This window comes from Stegodyphus dumicola, chromosome X2 (genome assembly GCF_044657685.1).
Source record: "Stegodyphus dumicola isolate Sdum_Otavi_A_Nest chromosome X2, ASM4465768v1".
NCBI classification, from domain to species: domain Eukaryota; kingdom Metazoa; phylum Arthropoda; class Arachnida; order Araneae; family Eresidae; genus Stegodyphus; species Stegodyphus dumicola.
This window is the reverse complement of record NC_140781.1, coordinates 56,374,375-56,393,122: the sequence shown is the minus strand read 5'-3', so window position 1 is coordinate 56,393,122 and position 18,748 is coordinate 56,374,375. Positions and strand designations below refer to the sequence as shown.

Here is an 18,748-nt window from a genome sequence, read left to right as displayed (position 1 = left end):
TAGTAAACTGATTTATGCATTTCTGAACCCACAAATGTGTTAGTTGAAGAATCAGACTGACAGGTATTCTTTCCTTGGAAAACCAAGAGCTCTTTCTCACACTTTTTTTGACCTTGTGCTTGGAAGGAACAGACACACAACACATCCATTCACACAAATCTGCCGCATCTTTCCTTTCAGCTAATTTCGTACTATTTTTACACTTAGGACATTCGAAATCAAACCATAATTCATGCACCGTTCTACAACACATCTGGTATATTATTACCAGCACCTCAAATACCTTGGTTAAGGAAACCAATGCGTGTAAAACCACAAATAGTGAAATGACGAATATTTGAGTTCCAAATACGAGTATTCAAAACACCCGGTTAAATAATACAAACTGCAACCCTAAATCCTAATGATTTTCATTACACCAAAAAATGGGGGTTGCTAGATTTGATGCAATTTCGCTATGTTGGCAATTGGCCCGCAATCTCCAGTCTAGCCTTTATGTTCTTGTTGCATATACGACGCATTTACAGTCCCATCCATTATGTCTGAATTTTCTTTTGAATTCTCCGTTTTTGTCAAAGCAAAGTAATGTAATATGTAAAAAGTAAACAAATAAAGTAATGTAATATGTAAAGTAAATGTATTAAAGCTCATTAAATGTGTGTGAGTATCTGTTGGGAATATCTGTTGAAATAATAACTGTATTTTAAGTGTGCTTTATGCACTATATCCAGGCATCCATGATGGTAGTATCAAGCATTTGCTTTTTAGAAAAAAAAAAAAAAAAAAAAAAAAACATAGACATTAAGACATTTCTTCCAGTTTGTGATCAATCTTTAAATTCACTCTATGTAAAATTTTGAAGGTTAGTTTTCAAACCATCTACAATCTTCTGGAACTGCTGGTTTCCAGTTATTATCTTTATACAGTACAAAGTCCATAATCCAGACTCGTTGGGACTTCGGTGATTCCGGTTTAGGGGTTTTCTCTGGATTATAGATCATCAATTTAAATCTGGTAAGATGGCATGCAGAAATTATACAATTAAAAATTTGAAACTGTAATTTATGAAATAAAGAGCAATTATGATCTAAAAAGTATCAAAATTTAGAAAAGAGAAAAGCTTGAGCTTGCTATTTATTTGTCTACTTTAATAAACATTTCTTACAAGTTGTTTAAGTTGCTTCGTTTTTTGTGCTAATACTTTCTCTTTAATTCTATAAACAGGCATAATTTCTTGTTCAATAGCAAAGTTCCACTGTTCAAGTCCTGTAACTACTGTATCGAGAATACCGACTAACTTGTCAATCGAAATTTTTTTGTTTTCAATAACCTCTCTGTCACTTTCTTCACTATCGGAAGCAGTATTTTCTGGATTTAGAACCATACTACAGATTTTGCCATCTGTTAATTGATTGATGATTGGGGCATTGTCATCGCAATGGAAAACTTCTATTATATCATCAGCATTTATTACTGCTTCTCCACATTTCTTTACAAAATCCAATAACTAAAAAATTTCACCTTTAGTTTGCGATGTCCGAAAACCTTCAAATTCACGGTTATCATCTTCATCGTCCTCACCATGAAATATAGTAGCTGGCCATAAATTATGCCAAGCATTTTTTAACGTATCTGGAGGCAAATCCTTCCAATGTGCATGTGCATGCGTAAAGCTTACAAAAAAAGACGTTTGTGGCTTTGAGGTCCGGCATATACATCATTTCGGATTACGGCCTTTGTATTGTATACCCTTTGTGTAATGATGGTAATGCTTTTGGGTACTTTTCCATTTCGCCGTCGCAAATCTCGCCAAGCAGACTTTATTGGTGACAACATACAGTATACACATAAAAAACGTTAACAAATGTTAGTTCTAAGAATTTTGTATTTTGAAGGCATAAACATTTGAATATTGTTTAAAATCTTGTAAAAAGCCAATAAATAAAGACAATAAATTTGTAAAAAGACATTAATTTAAGAATTTACTATGCTTTCACAGTTCAACATCCTGATTTGCCGGTTCATACCACGTGATTTCAAGTGATCTCTTCTCACGTAAACTACGCTACAAAATTCTGATTTTATCAGTAATTATCTACATTAATTTCAAGTTAAATCTTAATTTGGAATACAAGTTTAAATGCAAGAATTATTTCAATTCGTACAAATAGCTTACTCAGAAATTATGTAAAACCGCAGGGCTTTACTTCGCTAGTGCATTCTCATTAGAACTGATGACCCTTGACTTTGCCTTTTCTATATTTTTGCCTTCGGGTGAACGGTGTGATTGCATCCTAATTGATTTTATTGCCACGAATGGCCTTAAGGCATAAAAATGAACTATCTGGTAAAAATTCTATGTAACTGTATGCCAGTATTGAAAGAAACATTCAATCTCATAAGAAATGGTTGCGACTTGTTTTGAAAATGAGGCGTAAAAGGTTACCAGCGAGGTTATTCCGTTTGGCATCAGTTGTACCACTACTGGTGACTTTATCGCCAACGCTGGCAAAACAGAAAATTATCTGCTTTTGTATGGTCATGATATTATGGCTTTTACTTAATTCTTTTTTTGGTTGATTTTTCTCTTTCACATTTTCCGCAACTTGAGGTTTTAATAATTCTTCTGATGTAAGAAGAATTGTTCTTGTTATTTCATAATTTTAATATAAATAATACTATAAACTTTGATCTTAATTTTTGTAATCCTTAACAGAAAAAAATCAAATTACCCTTAAAAAATTTTTTTAATGTGGTTAACGAAAACTTGTGAAAATATTTCGTTCAAATAAAACCGTTCTGAGGAAACTCTTCTGTGAAAAGTATAGTATTTAATTCCATTCAAAATTAAATATTGTTTAAAAATGTATTTTTTTCACATTCTTAGGACTCTGAAATATTGTAGAAAAATAAAATATATTTTATACATTTATATGCATATTTACAATGTAATTACAAAATATTTACATCCGATTGTGTCAAAACCCATTGATCTTAATGGTAAGCCACTGAATGTTTTTGTCACCACGACGGGATCATCAGTGCTTCAAAGCAGTATATGAGAAAAACCGGTTAGGGCCTCTCCTTCTTACTTCCTATCTCCATGGTAATTACTGACTTTTGGTATTTCCACTTAGCTTGGTATATTTGATTATGGGGAATCATGCTAGGGCTGTCTATCTAAGATAAGGGATACCTTTGTAAAGGACTTTCTATGGGAAATTCCTTTACAAAGGTATCCCTTCCCTTAACCCGCGAGAACGCACGTTGGACCTGCGAGGATCAGTCGCTACAAAAACGTAATACAAAAATTTTTTCCTTTGGTGAAATTTTTTGATTTTCTCGATAGCTGCGTTTAAGGTCATGTACTTGTCATTCACAAGCATTTCCGGAATTTAACCCTTCATCTTATTTCAGAAACTGAGTAACCGGGCTTCCCAGGCCCGAGACGTGAGCTGAGCTCGAATTCTGAAGAGGCATTAGACTCAAGCGATGAATCTAAATAGTAATGAATTAAGTAATTTTGTGTCCATCAGCAAATTGTTATCTTGGCAAACATAATGTGACAAAATGGAATTAAAAAGAACCAAGACTTGCTGTGAGAACTCTTGCTCTCAACATTGTGAGAAAATTGCTCAGAAATGTTTGTGAAGCAAAATTTGTGTCCTACCCTATGAATTCTTGGCAACTGCTTATGGATAAAATAATAGTAAAAATTCTAGTAGATAGATTGTGCGAACATTTATATCGAATCCATTGCCGTCAAAGATAGAAAGATGCTCGATCACGAATATTACAGTAATCAGAGCATTTATCTGTCTTCTTTATTTTGGAGTACTCTACAAGGCTTCTCACATAAATGTTCTCTACCTGTGGGTAACTGACAGAACAGTGCTTGACATTTTTCATCGAACAATGTCTAAAAAACGTTTTTTTATTTCTAATGAGATGTTTGAGATTTGATGACATAAGAGATCGCCCTTCTAGAAGGGAAATAGGTTCGTTGAAAATTGCAAAAAAGTTTACAGGCTTGTCGTAACGGACCGAAAATCACAAATTTGCTGCGCTATGTGCGAGAAAAATGTTTGTGGTAAACACAACACGATTATTTGCAAAAAAAAAATGTGAAATGTAAGTTTTATTTTGAAATTATTGCTGTAAAAATTTAATATTGCATAAATTAGTACTAAATATCGTTTGCGCTCGAAATCAGTTTAATTTTTGTTGTTAATTTCAGTCTTAAAATTGTTTAAAATAAAATTTTATTAGACTTATTAAATTAAAAGTATACTTTTACATTTTATACACTCTATTTTTATTATTTAAATGTTTTTCTTCAATTACACAAGCAATTTTATTTTTGTTTTGTTAAGAAATAACGCTTCGATCCTATGGAGCCAGACGCGCGTCCTCGCATAGCTAAAAGTAGCGCGCGTCTTCGCGGGTTAGCATTTTTTAATGTATCTGGAGACACATCCTCCCAATGTGCATGTGCATACGCAAAGCATACAAAAAAAAAAAAAATGTGGCTTAGAGGTCCGGATTATAGATCATTCCGGATAATGCATGTCCGGATTACGGACTTTGCACTGTATACCCTTACAGAATCTCCTTTGTGTAATGATGGTAATGTTTTTGTATGCTCATCATATTGTGGTTTTTGCTTAATTCTTTTTTTGGTTGATTTTTCTCTTTCACATTTTCTGCAACTTGAGGTTTCTTTTAATTCTTGTGTTGTCAGAAGAATTGTTCTTGTTATTCTACTCATAACTCATTGAGTTATGAGTAGAATGAATTATGAGTTATGAGGACACCAAACTAACATCGCATTAGTTGGAGTGTTCCTATGACCTGACACTGAGAAATAAGTATCAGCATGATCTGTTCAAGCTTTCTTCAACTCACCATTTTTATTAAATATTCTGCTAATCCATTCAACTTTAAATGGTATGGACCTTTTGGTAAAAGTATATTTACAGGTACACCATGGTGATTTTTGGCGGTACATGGATATCGAGTTTGTGCAATTCTTTGACTTGTTCTTTGGCTTGTGCAGTGCTATTTTTGCTGCAAAAATCGCAGCTACACAAAGCCAAAATAACAAGACTAAGAATTGCACAAACTTGGTTACCATGTACTCATCAACCTATTTTCACTAAGGAAACATCAGAGAATTGCACGAACTTGGCATTGCGCACTCTCTTGACTTTGTCCATGTACACTTTGATCTATTTTTGCTTAAAAAGTCAAAGAAGCATCTAATTCTACACTAGAGCCAAACATAAAATATATAATATCAATAAACTACATTTTAAATCCAACAATGAAATAACATAAAAAAGAAAATTCATCTCAGCACTACACAAAGGAAATATCCACTTACCTTATTTAGAAATTGCCATGTCTTCAGTCAAACAAAATTCCTTAACAGCATCCAAAAACTTACAAAAGTTATCTGAACTGTAATCTGTATGCTGGCGTCGCCTCGTAAATTCACAAAAATAAAAGTAAAAAATATTCGGTACTTGTGTACTATGACGACTACCTTGGCAACATGTGTTGATAAAAGTCTTCATTGGTGTTTTTTGGTTTATGTTTATAAATTATTTTAAAAATAAAAGCCCTAATTATAAAGGAACAAAAACGTAAAAAGCAAAAACCCGAATATATGTATACATATTATAAACAAACATATATATATAAATTGTATACTAAATACAAATTTAAAAAAATTAAAATCAACTTACTTAAAACTGGTTAAAAGAAAACATTGAAGAAACGTTGCCTTCAGCAATATTATTTTGGTTTTCATGCATTTATGTTGTTGCCTTCCATTCTGGAACTCTGACTAGAAATGTTTCTTTTATCTCCTGGCAAATTCCACCAAAGATCCACTGTTGTGGTAAGATACAACCTTGATTATTCTTTCGACGCGTAAAAAGGCTTTCGACAATCATTCCATGTCCTCCAATTTTAATACTTCGATTATTCTCCAAATCCTTCACACACACTTCATGCATATAATTATTCCAATCAATAGCAGTCTTATCGGATAAATCCAACTGATGTTTGCACCATTTAATGAACGACTGTTCATATGCCCAAAGGTAAATAAATCTTAAACCTTTAAAAATTCAATATGACTGTTTTCAAACCACGTACCAGTTTGGACACCAAACTTTTGTTGACAATATTTGACATTTCATCTCCAATAAAATCCTGAATTATAAAACTTCATAATACGGCCGTTTTTACAAACTCGTTCTTTGGGTAAAATTCCAGCCTCTCTGAAAGATTCTGTTGTTTCTTCTTCATTTGAAGGAAGTTGGAAAATGTTGATATCTATTGGAAAAAAAATAATCACAAAAAGTTTCACGTGTTTAACTTAAACGTAATAATCCGTGCAAATGTAGCAAAAAAAGGTGTGGTAATAGCTAGTGCGAGTAATAGCAAGTCGGTATCCTTCGACATTCGACCATAAGCATTTCCTTCATACAAACAGGACACTTATAATGGCTACTAAGTAAACTTTCACTTACACATCAGTCAATTAATGCTTTTCATTTCAAATCGTACAGAAATTAAAATTAATATTATCACATTCAACCATTTTACCGTGTAAACTACAAAATAACCAACGTACTTCCTAATTAACATCCAACACACTTACAAATATTTTCCCATCACAAAACCAATTACATCATAATAGGTTTTCCATAACATTCAACTCTTCAGGTTACCATAAATAAAATAACACCTTGGCGATGAATGAAACAGCTTGACGATAAATAAAACAACAATAATCCAAGGGGCACCCTTAAAATATACTCTAACCGAGATTTCATATAACAGATCAGTATTTGACTTCAAGTACCTGGTAATTTGTAAATTTAAAAAAAAAGTTGGAATAGTAATCTACAATTAATAAGTATACATCTTTGTTAATCTCAAATAAATCTGTTCCAACTTTGTACCAAGGTAAATTAGGAACTTCATGTGGTATCAGGTTCTCTTTCGTTTTTGTTCTGATATTCATTACATATAGGCAGGGCTGATCCCAGACAGTTGGCTGCCCAGGTGCAAATTAAATTTGGTTGTCGTTTTTTACAGAAATCTAATATGTTTTATAATCATTTCACTGCCCTTAAATTTGGCCGCCCATGTGCTGTGTGCCATCTTGTCCCCCACTCGTATCAGTCCTGCATATAGGACATTTTGAAATTTTATCCTCTATCTACTTGTTCATAAGTGGCCAAAACAAGGCATCTCTAGCTCTTTTCTTTCATTTTTTATACCAAAATGACCCTCATGTATTAAATTTAACATCTCCTTTTGCATTGATAAAGGGATAATTACCCTTTTTCCTTGAAAAATAAGTCATTTTTCTACTATCAGCTCATCTTTATAGTCCCAAAATAGTTTGACTTGAAGTCTTAGTTGATGTTTCGTTTCCGGCCAGCCTTTCAAAATATAGTTCTTTAAACACTGTAGTGTAGCATGGCATTCTCTTTCTTTGGTCAGTTCGGCAATTTTGCCATTAGATGTATGTATGTAATCAGCGTACAGATTTCTATATCTTCATCATTATCTTCGTCTGTTGTATCCAGATAGGCTCTCCTTAAAGTATGAAGTATTTGCTAATAGTAATAGTATTTGCTTTCTCCTTTTTGTCACATATATGTAGATCATACTTTTTTTTTTTTAATTTAATAGTATGCTTTGCAGTCACCTTAAAAAGAGGCTTCTTATGCTTTCTTAACAGTTTATATATATATATATATGTTGATAAACTTTAGAACATCCAAAAGTAATAGCTAAAAACTCCTTTTCTAAGTGAGTATAATTTTTCTGATTCTTTGTTAGGGCTCTGGAAGCATAAGCAATTGTTTGATTTTCTTGTAGTAAAACAGTGTCCAATCCTTCAAAACTTGCATCTACTGAAAGAGTTAATCCTTATTAGTGTTGTAGAATTTAAATATGGGTGCTTTTAGCAATACGTTCTTTTAGCTTTTCAAAAGCATTTTGATATTTATCAGTCTGGTGTCAGAGAATATTTTGTTCATGGAACTGTCTTAATGGTACACTAATAGTAGTTAAGGTAAAAATAAATCTGGTCAAGTAATTAACCATTCCTAAAAATCTCTGTAAAGAAGGCATATCTTTAGGTTGTGACATTTTATCAGTTGCTGTTACTTTTAGTTTATGCAGTGTGAATTTCATTATTAAAAAATATGTTCTTTATAAGTAAAATTGTGTTATTTAAATCTTCATTTTAAAAGTAATCTTAGTTGAACAATTTCAAATAAAAATAAGTCATTGTTAAGGACTTGTTGTTAAATGATTTTAAGATTTTTGCAAGTATTATACAGTACAAAGTCCGAAATCCGGACGTCCATTATCCGGAATGATCTAAAATCCGGGCCTCAAAACCACCAACAAAGTTTTTCTCGTAGGATTTGCACATGCACATTTGATTACCCCTTCTGTGCATAATAAAACATCTGGAGTGTTCCGATTCTTAACTTAACTTCGACATTAAATAAAATACCTTGTTATTAACGAAACAATCATTTTAGCATAAATTTGTACTATCAGTAATTTGGCTCCGTTGCTGCATATATGCTTTGGCATACATCTCAAACCGAAACATTCGACATAGATACATCGTTGATCTGACACCAACCTGGCAAATCATTATTTATTATACTTTCCTTTCATCACCGCATGTTTATCAAAACATGGCAACTTGAGTAATGACTCATGTAGCGATGCCTAAACAATTTTATTATGTTAGTAATTGAATATAAAGGAGTATGGTAACCTTTTATGTTGACGATGAGCATTTTTATTGCTTGGTGATGATTACAGATTTAAGTTAAATGCGCCAAAAATTGTTGACAAGACAAAATTTACCAAAAATTTCTTTCCATATGCTTAAAATAGATTTTGTTGATGATACTCATAGACCCAAAGATTACATTTAGGGCTATCTGTTAAGAATAACTGACTTGTTATTCACATAAACCCAGAACCAGCGCCAGGGCTCGTATGGCCACATCGAGTCGCAGAATTTAGGACCCACAGACACTGCATCAGGCAGTAAGTTATATATCGCCTGTCCTCAATAAGGCTTAAATATATGTGGGAATTTATTTATTCAGAACTCTAAGCCTTAGGCATGTGCAAGAAATAGACATAAGTATAATAAATAACTAAACTAATACAATCCAGGCTTAATTGTCTCAGTGCGCGATAGAAGCAAGATAAAATTTAATGAAACAACTTGTCGTTAGTAAGCTCGTAATGCATAGCCAAATATGTATAGTGAACGATAGCTAAATTTGATGTTGATAGCAGCTAATTTTAAAGGTTTTGGGATATTTTAAAACAAAGGTGGCATTTTCCAGTTAACGGATTATGTAAAGAAATGTGTAGAAGTAGTCATAAATGAAGATGATATAAAAGAAGTTTTTCTTTGTGATGACAATGCTTCTCAATCATCAATTATTTAATGAATGGTGAAATCTGTGGTATGGTTCTAGATCCAGAAAATACCGCTACAGATAGAGAAGAAAGTGACAGAGAAGTTACTGAAAAGGAGAAAATTTCGATCGACAAGTTAGTCGTAATTCTCAAAACAGCAGTTACAGGACTTCAGCAGTGTAACTAAACAAGAGATTATGTCTGTCTACAGAATTAAAGAGAAAGTATTAGCACAAAAGATGAAGCAACTTAAACAACGTACATTGAAAGAAAAGTTTAATAAGTTAAACAAGAGTTAAAGTTAAGATTTTTGTTTTTGTGAATTTTGATACCCTTTAGATCATAAATACTTCATCATTTCATAAATCATGATTTTATATTTTTAATTTTAAAATTTCTACATGCCATCTTACTATATTTAAACCGATGATCTAATATCTGGAAAAATCCCAAATCCGGAATTGCCGAAGTCCCAACGAGTCCGGATTTCAGACTTTGTATTTTATTATATACTAATCCCCACATCTGCTGTTTTTAATTTGCAAAATTAACATTCTGCTGAGAACATTTCTCTCAACTCCACCTGAAGTAATTTTTTTCCATAGGAAGGGAATAATCACTTGTTTGTTTATGTCCTTCGCTGAACATTCTTGCCTAATCCGTCAGGTGTTTTCCGACACATGCATTGTCATGTACTTCTGTCATCCAATGAAAAACTTTAGCTGGTTCACACCGTTCAATACTGAGGAACTGTATGACAGCATGCTGATCTTGTTTGGATAGGTTGCCTGTGTGAAGTCCATCATTCATTAGTTATTCCTGCAGAGACAAAAATCATTGTGACATGATCAGTACCAGTGATGGCGAACCTTTTTGGAGCTGCATGCCCAAAACTTCTTTGATTAAATCACCATTGGAGAGCGGTTTACCATTTTTTTGCCAGGCACAGTAAAATTTGAAAGCTGGCTGTTGTTAGATAGTTTGTTTTAGAAAGATAATTGCAAAAACTAACTTTCTGGTAATTATAATTTCATCAATTTCCCTTCAATAAACACTTTCTGCTCAGTTTCATCAAATTTGGCGACAATCCTGTGGTTGGTGTTAAAATGCCATCAGGAACTAGATGTGCGACACATAACACTTTCCCCTCACGGAATGCATAATGCTTTCCTATTGTGTTCAGTAACTCCAAATGATTCTGTCCAGGTATCTTGAAATAATCATCCACTATCAATGTTTAATTTTGCCTTTTTTGCTGGAGTCATTTATGAGAGTTCAAGACCTGGAGTATAGAAAACTTGTTTAACAATGAAAGTATTACAACTCACCGGCAGTTTGCTATAAATTTGAATTCGTTTAGCAAACATTAGCTGCTTCAACTGTGGCACATTCTTTGCCATGTAACAAGTAATATGATTGGCCCGAACAATTTAAATGTCATTAATTGGGTCAATAAATATGTATATCATTTCTATGGCGATATATGAAAATCTTATATCTAGGCTTAGGCCCTATGCCAGTGACATTATACGATAAGTACGTAAGTGAAACGTTCAAGAACAAACTAAAACATTTATTTAAATTATCCATGTACACATTGACCTATTTTCACATAAAAAGGCAAAGGAGCAGTCAACAAAAAATATGTAATCTCAATAAACTACATTTTAAATGAAGCAATCAAATAACATGAAAAGGGAAACTCATTTTAACACTACAGAAACAAAATATCCACTTGCCTTATTTAGAAATTTCCCTTTCTTCAGTCAAACAAAAATCCTTAACAGCATCCAAAATCTTCCTAAAATTATCTGAACTATACTACCTAAGTTGAGAACACTGGATATAGTAGAAAGTGTATACGTCCGCCGTAGAATATAGTTCTACCATTTCGAGAAGTAATATTGTAAAAATTTACACTGTGAAATATGAATACTATTGAACAAAGAGAACATAAGGAAAAAAAAAAAAAAAATGTGTGAAACGATAAATTACATTGCATCCAGCTTTTTGGTTAAAAATTTGCTAAATCGTGTCAGTCATTCAATGACCAACAGGAAGACATCCCCTTTTTTTGGCATTATTGGCGAAACTGCAAATTCCAGCAACCCCAACCTCACCCAACTCTTGACGAGAAAAGCAATTAAAGCATTCATTCATTCACTGACTGGGAGGAGAAAAAAGCAGTTGTTGTGGTATCTGCTTCATTTTCGACATATGTGTATAATTTTCAACCTCGTAAACCTGAAAAAACAGTTTTGCTAAGATTATCATAATGAATATTTTTGTTAAATTACGTTAGCATTTTCCTAATAAATACGATAACGATATTGTTACTTGTTATAACCTAAGCGGAACTGAATACCTCATTTAAAATTAAAAATACAAGGGCTGTTTTCAAGGAAAAAGAAGAACTATAAAGAGTTATAAATAACATTATAAATACAAGCTAACAAATCCCTTAGAAAATGTAATATGAAAGTGTCCTGCCAGTAGCCGAGTGGTTAAATTGCTGAATACTGGTTGTGTGACATCGTTTGAACCCAAGCGAACGAGCTGTATTCATGTCGATTTTGGTGGTTTTCCCATGTGTAACGTGAATACGAGCTTGTTTCCTTTTGAAAGTCCTCCGCAAATGCATGTCACCCCTTAGTCGGATAGCTCTTGTGAGCTTTGCTATATTCAAATCACCTAACCTAACCAATACGGAGGTACTGATCAATTAAGTTAACTATGATAGAAGAAACAAGGGTTTCTGTCTAAGGGCTTTGTGGGAACTTTATAAGGGTAAAAGACTTCTTTTATATAATACACTGAGAGACTCCTATGCAGTTCAGAGCTTACAGTCATTACAAACGAAATCGCTGCATACAGTGGCTTAAGCAACTCTATAATTAATATGCTTGATTTGCAGATGATTCCATCTAAGGAAAGAAATAGCCAGATTTTTCCATATGATATGCTTGTTGTTTTTATACCTCGTAGGAAATGTATGGTTTTTACCTAGCTTATACAGTCCTACATGACAAAATATAATTCACAGATTCTCAGAGAGCTGACTCAGTCTGCTTTTTATAAATTGAGAGATGCAAAACCATTATATTCCCCTGTGCGAAGCAAAAGACACGCCTTTCACGCCCCGTCACACATAGACGGTCCATTTGTCGATGCATAAAACTTTAATTTATTTTAAATATACAAGCAAACAGTCATTTAATACAGTAAATGTCTTAAAAGCAATAAACGCACTTCTTAAGAATTAATTTTTTTAATACTTTTTTAGTTCGTATGAACATTTGCACTTTGTTGTAACTAATATTATATTATAAGGTATTTCTCCCACTTTCTTAGCATGCCTTCGTAGTGTAGTGGTTAGCATGTTGGGTGCATATTCCAGAGGTCAGCGGTTCGATTCCTGGCGAGGGCATTGCTCATTTTTCAAGTCTCCTGCTTTGAAATAACCTAATGGTGCAACAGTGGCACCCGAACTAAAAGGGGGGTGAATGATGATTCTCCACAGCCAGAATTTGGCAACTGGGTTCCCTAAAAACCTCAGTTGCCCTTCAAAAGGGGGAGTATATAAGGTATTTCTCCTGCCTTTCTTAGCATGTCTTCATATTGTAGTGGTCAGCACCTTGGGCGCGTATACCAGAGGTACGTGGTTCGATTCTCGGTGAAGGTGTTGCTCATGTTTCAACTCTCCTGCTTCCAAAAAATACCTAATGTCTCTACAATATAAGGCATTTCTAATGTTATAATTTTAATTGATTAGTGGAATTAATGGGTATGCAATGAATTAATTGGTATAAAATCATTTGTTTCTTAAATTTATGTTTGTTTCACAGTTTTAAAGTTTTAATATTTTTCTAATACCTTGAAATTTTTAATGGTAAACTCTTTAATCGTTAAACTGCAATCTGAAGATCTCAATTTCCAGTCTTTTTATTCATTTTATTTTTGATTTTAAACAGTAATCAGAAAGATAGGATAAAACGTACTGTAGGAGGGTGATTATCTGGACCTGACTGGAAGTGTATTTGTCTTAGGAGACAATTAATACTGATATAGTTTTTATAATGTCTGCTATAAAATATTATCATTTTAAAGAATCGGCAAATTAAAATTAAATTAACGCCTTTAAAAAATAAAAATAAAAAATGTTCCCCTTGTTCACTGTTTTGGTAGCAACAAGCAGTGTAAACTCTTTAAAATTAAGAGAAAATAAATTACTCCCAGATTTTCAAAATTTATATATTTTACTTTTAACTAAGCAAGCGGTCTTGGAGAAAATATTTGGCCCAAACTGCAAGGAATAAATTGTTAGCTCTTCCGTTTTAAGTAACGATTCGAGTTTTAAATGTCATCAAATTTGTATACGTCATATTTAGATAATAGTGAAAATTTCATGTAAATTAAGCCCTGAATAACATGCCCTACATTTTACACTACAATGAACTATTTTATTTTACTCTCTTTGAAGTGCCTCCACTACTGGAATACTGAAGTGTGACTAATTGTTTCACTGTCATATGCATGCTGTAACATTTTAACTGCTTCATTACTGCTTTTTCTAAGTTTAGCATAAAATTTTGGTATGCTTCTATAACATTTTAACAGAGATATCTTCTTTGACTGTCACAACAAAATATATTAGATGCTTTCATTCACTATGATCAAATACTGTTGACTACAAGTATCGAAATAGACATTCAGCCATGTTGATTTACGACCTGCAGAAAATTCAGCATAGGATTTCAAATTTCAATATGAGGAAAAACAAATTGAAGGAGTTTTAAATCAGCTCTGGTGTGATAAATATATAAAGTGAGAATTTTATACTATATACATATTAATTTTATCAATATGTAAAACATAAGATAAGAACTTGATGCTTATGAGAAAACCCTTAATGATGTATATATCTCTTAGTAGCTGTAAGCATTTTAGAACTCTCCAATGGCATGCAGAGCATCCAAGCCATGTAATCGCTTTCTTCTTGTGTATGCATCTCAGACTGGTCAAGCTCAGGCTATAGCAGAAGACATTGCTTATGAAGCACCATATTATCATTTGAAAGCTGATTTATTTTGTATGAGCCTGACAGATCGAAGAGTAGGTTTTTTTTTTTTTCCCTGTGTTATTTTAAATTATTTGTTGACCGCAAATTTTAAAATTTTTGTTACAGTGTAGTAGTTTTGTAAAGTGAAACAAATTTATGTAATTTTTTTAATTATTTGAAAATTGTAAAAAATTTAAGATTAGTTATAAAAAATTATTTTGTGAATTATAAAGTTTACTGGTATGTATAATCTTATGATGTAAATGCTAACTCTATAAAGTCCGAAAAGTTCTGAACAGAAAACACATCTGTGGTTTTATAATAAAAATGTTATGCTAAAATTATGTTTACTCACCGTATTCCATTTTCATTAACAAAATATGGAGGCCAAAATTTCCCTTTTTGATAAATACATGGTATTGTGTCTGTGTGACAAGAGCAACAATACATGAATCAGGTATTTGATTAGATGTCGTGAATGTATAAAAAATATATTGGGGTTACAATTTATTGTAATTTCTGATAGATGATGTAAATAGTGATCATTCCTGGGTAGCATCAAAGTGCAAGAATAAAAGTTGGTACTTATATTTTAGCACAACTATACCTTAGTAGAAGTTACCAAATTCTGGGAACCATGCACATAACAGTTCTGCAATTTTAAAAGCGATGTTGTCATTTTCATATGCATTCTTAGTGTTGTATTGAAGTTTTGAGTTTTTAGAGTTAAATCATGATATTTATTTTTTAAATTCGGTTTAAAATGTGTGCTTGTGGGATTTGCTTGCAAAGAAAAAAATGTAGAAAATGTTGTGCAGGGATACAATGTATTGCCACAAAATAGTTAAAAGGAGCAATTGCTTTAAATTTGTTCTCAAAGCAACATCATTCTTTATCTTCTCAAAGTTGCCAACTCACCCAATTTAGGTGGGAGACTCCCGATTTTCGACTGCTCTCCTGCCAACCTGATTTGCAATATATTTCTCCCGACTTTTACTTATTCTTAAAATTTGTAACGATTTTTATGGAACTTGGCTTAATACTTCGTTATATGAACAAAATAGTGATTTTGGACGTCTGAAAGCAATTGAATTTTCTCTAGATTATATCTAAAACAAAACCTTGCAAACCAGATGAGAATTTCTGCTTTGTGAGTGAGAGCATACATATCCAGAAACGCTGTTCAACAGTTCTCCAATGGGCATCGAGCTCCACTGCATATCATCTGGCATATATTAGCCAATGAGCACAAAGCAAGCTCAAGGCTGTTATTTGGATGTTCTTTAGTTATTTCGTTCCTCTTGTCCTGAGTTGTGTGAGTACACATGCCTTTGGGAAATAGTTTTAGAAATTATCATCTTTTGTGATGTCTGCGAGAAAGGTGAAATACTCGTATACATTTCAAAAATCGTACACAGTTGACTTTCCTTCCATTATTTCCTCAAGGAAATGTAATAAATTTGCGATGTGTACCATCTGTTGTTGCGATTTTTTGATTTCGCATGGTGGAAGGGCGGATGTTCTCAAACATGTGCGTACACAAAAACACAAGGACAACATAAGTTGTTTTAAAAACAGCAAAAAATTAAATTTTTCTTCGGAAACAAACGACCAAAAAGTTATTAACGCAGAATGTCTGTTCTCTGCCTTTTTACTGGAGCACAACCTGCCACTGAATGCATCGGATCACGCTGCAGCTTTATTTAGAAAAATGTTTCTCGATAGTAAAATCGCTAAGAAATACTCAAGTGCAAGGACCAATACAGGTGCAATTGTTAAAGAAATGGGTTTGAAAATAAATCTTCAGTTATTGATTGCATCAAAACAGCTCCGTTCTGCCCCTCTGCGGATGGAAGCAATAATACCGATTCAAAACTGTATCCAATTGTTGTTTCTTTTTTTAATCCAGAGTCTTCAGAAATTGAGTGCAGTTTACTTTCTGTCCCCACTTTAGAAGGGCATTCAACAGGCTTTAATACATTCGGCAGGCTTTAATATAGCACAGATAATTATTAAAACTTTATAAGAAAATGCAGTCCCTCTGGATAATTGCTAAGCACTTGCTGCTGATAATGCACCAGTAATGGTAAGCTTGAAGACTGGTGTTGCAGGCATTTTAAGAAAGGAAAATTCAGATTTGCAGATTATGAGGTGCACCTGTCACCTCTTAAATTTAGCAGCTGAAAAAGGGGCAGCTTCTTTATCAATAAATGTGGATGAATACATTGTTGATATTTATTATTATCTTGAAAGGAGTTCTAAAACGAAGGAACAATTGAAACAGTTCCAACAGCTGCATAATACAGTCAAAAGTCGTTAATTTGGACACCCAAAATCCAGAATGATCTATAATTTGGACCTCAAAGCTACAAACTTTCTGCGCATGCGTCACATTGATGCATGCGGGTAAGACCTTTACGGCTGTAAATATGCGTGTGTGCATGCACAAAATACGTTTACGCATGCACGTTTAATGTATAACAGATGGTATAAGCTAAACTAAAATTATCTAATTCAGTTAATATTGCAGATTGCGTTGTTCCTTAATCTTTGAATTGGATCCAGCTTATTATATTTTGCAGACTGTTAGAGCAATTTTATAAAAGTAAGCTTGAACTTTCGATTATGTCAAATAGAATTTCCGATATATATTTACTAATATGTAAAGGATCTACAAAGCGAAAGTATGTTTCGAAGTCCATTAAACAAAAGTGGAATTGCTGCAAAAAATGACCTAACCATTACGAAATCTGTTTATCAATTTCACGCTGCTCTGCAGTGGGAGGGGGAAAGGCCCCGGTGAGCAATGAATTGGAAGTTGATCTGTCAGCACTATCCTTATCTTCAGGGCAGATGTTTTCATTTTATTTGGCTTATAATTCCTTACTAAATGTAGTATTTCATCTTGATATATTCCGTCTTTGATTTAAATCAAATTCCTCGTCATTATAATTTGCTTCCGATAGTGAAGAAAGTGACACAGAGGTTACTGAAAACGAAAAAATTTCGATTGACAAATTAGTCGGTATTCTCGACACAGCAATTATAGGACTTGAACAGTGGAACTTTGTAACTGAACAAGAAATTATGTCTGTTTATAGAATTAAAGAGAAAGTATTATCACATAAAACGAAGCAACTTAAACAACTTACATTTAAAGACATGTTTAATAAAGTAAACAAATAAATATTAAGCTTTTTTTTTTTTTTGTAAATTTGGTACTATTTAGATCATAATTGTTCTTTATTTCATAAATTACAGTTTCATATTTTTAATATTATAATTTCTGCATGCCATGATACCAGATTTAAACTGATGATCTATAATCCAGGAAAATCTATAATCCGGAATCGCCGAAGTCCCGACGAGTCCGGATTAATGACTTTGACTGTACTGAAATGAGAAAAATTTTGAAACGTGTGTACATACTTGCTGTCTTTAAAGAAACATTTATCTAGAATCCTCGATCAATGGAACCCACTTCTTTCATTTTTTGAAGAAGGAAGTAAATGCTTCGAGAGTTAAGATAAAAGGCTCTATTGAAAGTTATAAAATACCTAAAGTAAATGGAGATGTAGTTACTACTTCCATTGTTAGAAATACGTTTGAGAAAAATAAAGTAATTTGTGCACCATTCAGCAATTCAACAGGCAGTTCTCAAAATAATACTGCAAAATATAAGCGTAAAGCTCTCAAAATAAAAAAATTGCTCAACACACGAAACATTTTCTGATTACTGTAAGTTTATCTTGTGAAGAACGAATATTTGTTTTTTTCTTCCGACCTTAACAAAGCTTTTTGCTTTTTTTTACAATTAATTTTTGCCATTATTCGATGTTCTTAACACAGTTCTACAAAGCAGAATTCCATTAATTCATGTTTTGCAATCGATGATTTATGATCTGTTTAAAGACATTTTATCAAAGTTTGTAAAACCAGTCTGTGTTTTGTCTTGTAATTCTATACAGTCAAAAGTCGTTAATCCAGACTTGTCGGGACTTTGGCGATTTCGGATTATCGATTTTTCCGGATTATAGATCATCAGTTTAAATCTGGTAAGATGGCATGCAGAAATTACAAAATTAAAAATATGAAACCGTAATTTATGAAATAAAGAACAATTATGATCTAAAGGGTATCAAAATTTACAAAAAGAAAAAGCTTAATATTTATTTGTTTACTTTATTAAACATTTCTTTCAATGTA

General features: G+C 32.8%; 1 protein-coding gene across 8 annotated transcripts in view; it reads left to right on the top strand.

The window, feature by feature from the left end:
- The window catches only part of LOC118182340 (methionine synthase reductase-like), a 128,025-nt gene that overhangs the window by 3,421 nt on the left and 105,856 nt on the right, over nucleotides 1-18,748 (top strand). For 2 of the 8 annotated variants that reach the window (XM_085809924.1, XM_085809927.1), the window contains exon 2: nucleotides 14,416-14,595. The exons of 1 other annotated variant lie outside the window; for it this stretch is intronic. In XM_085809924.1, coding sequence (XP_085666050.1) covers nucleotides 14,440-14,595 — 156 coding nt within the window. In that variant the 5' untranslated portion in view covers nucleotides 14,416-14,439. Of the gene's footprint in view, nucleotides 1-14,137; nucleotides 14,308-14,412; nucleotides 14,596-18,748 lie in introns of those variants that run through there. 5 more of the 8 variants (XM_085809928.1, XM_085809923.1, XM_085809926.1 and 2 more) reach the window with 4 other exon arrangements.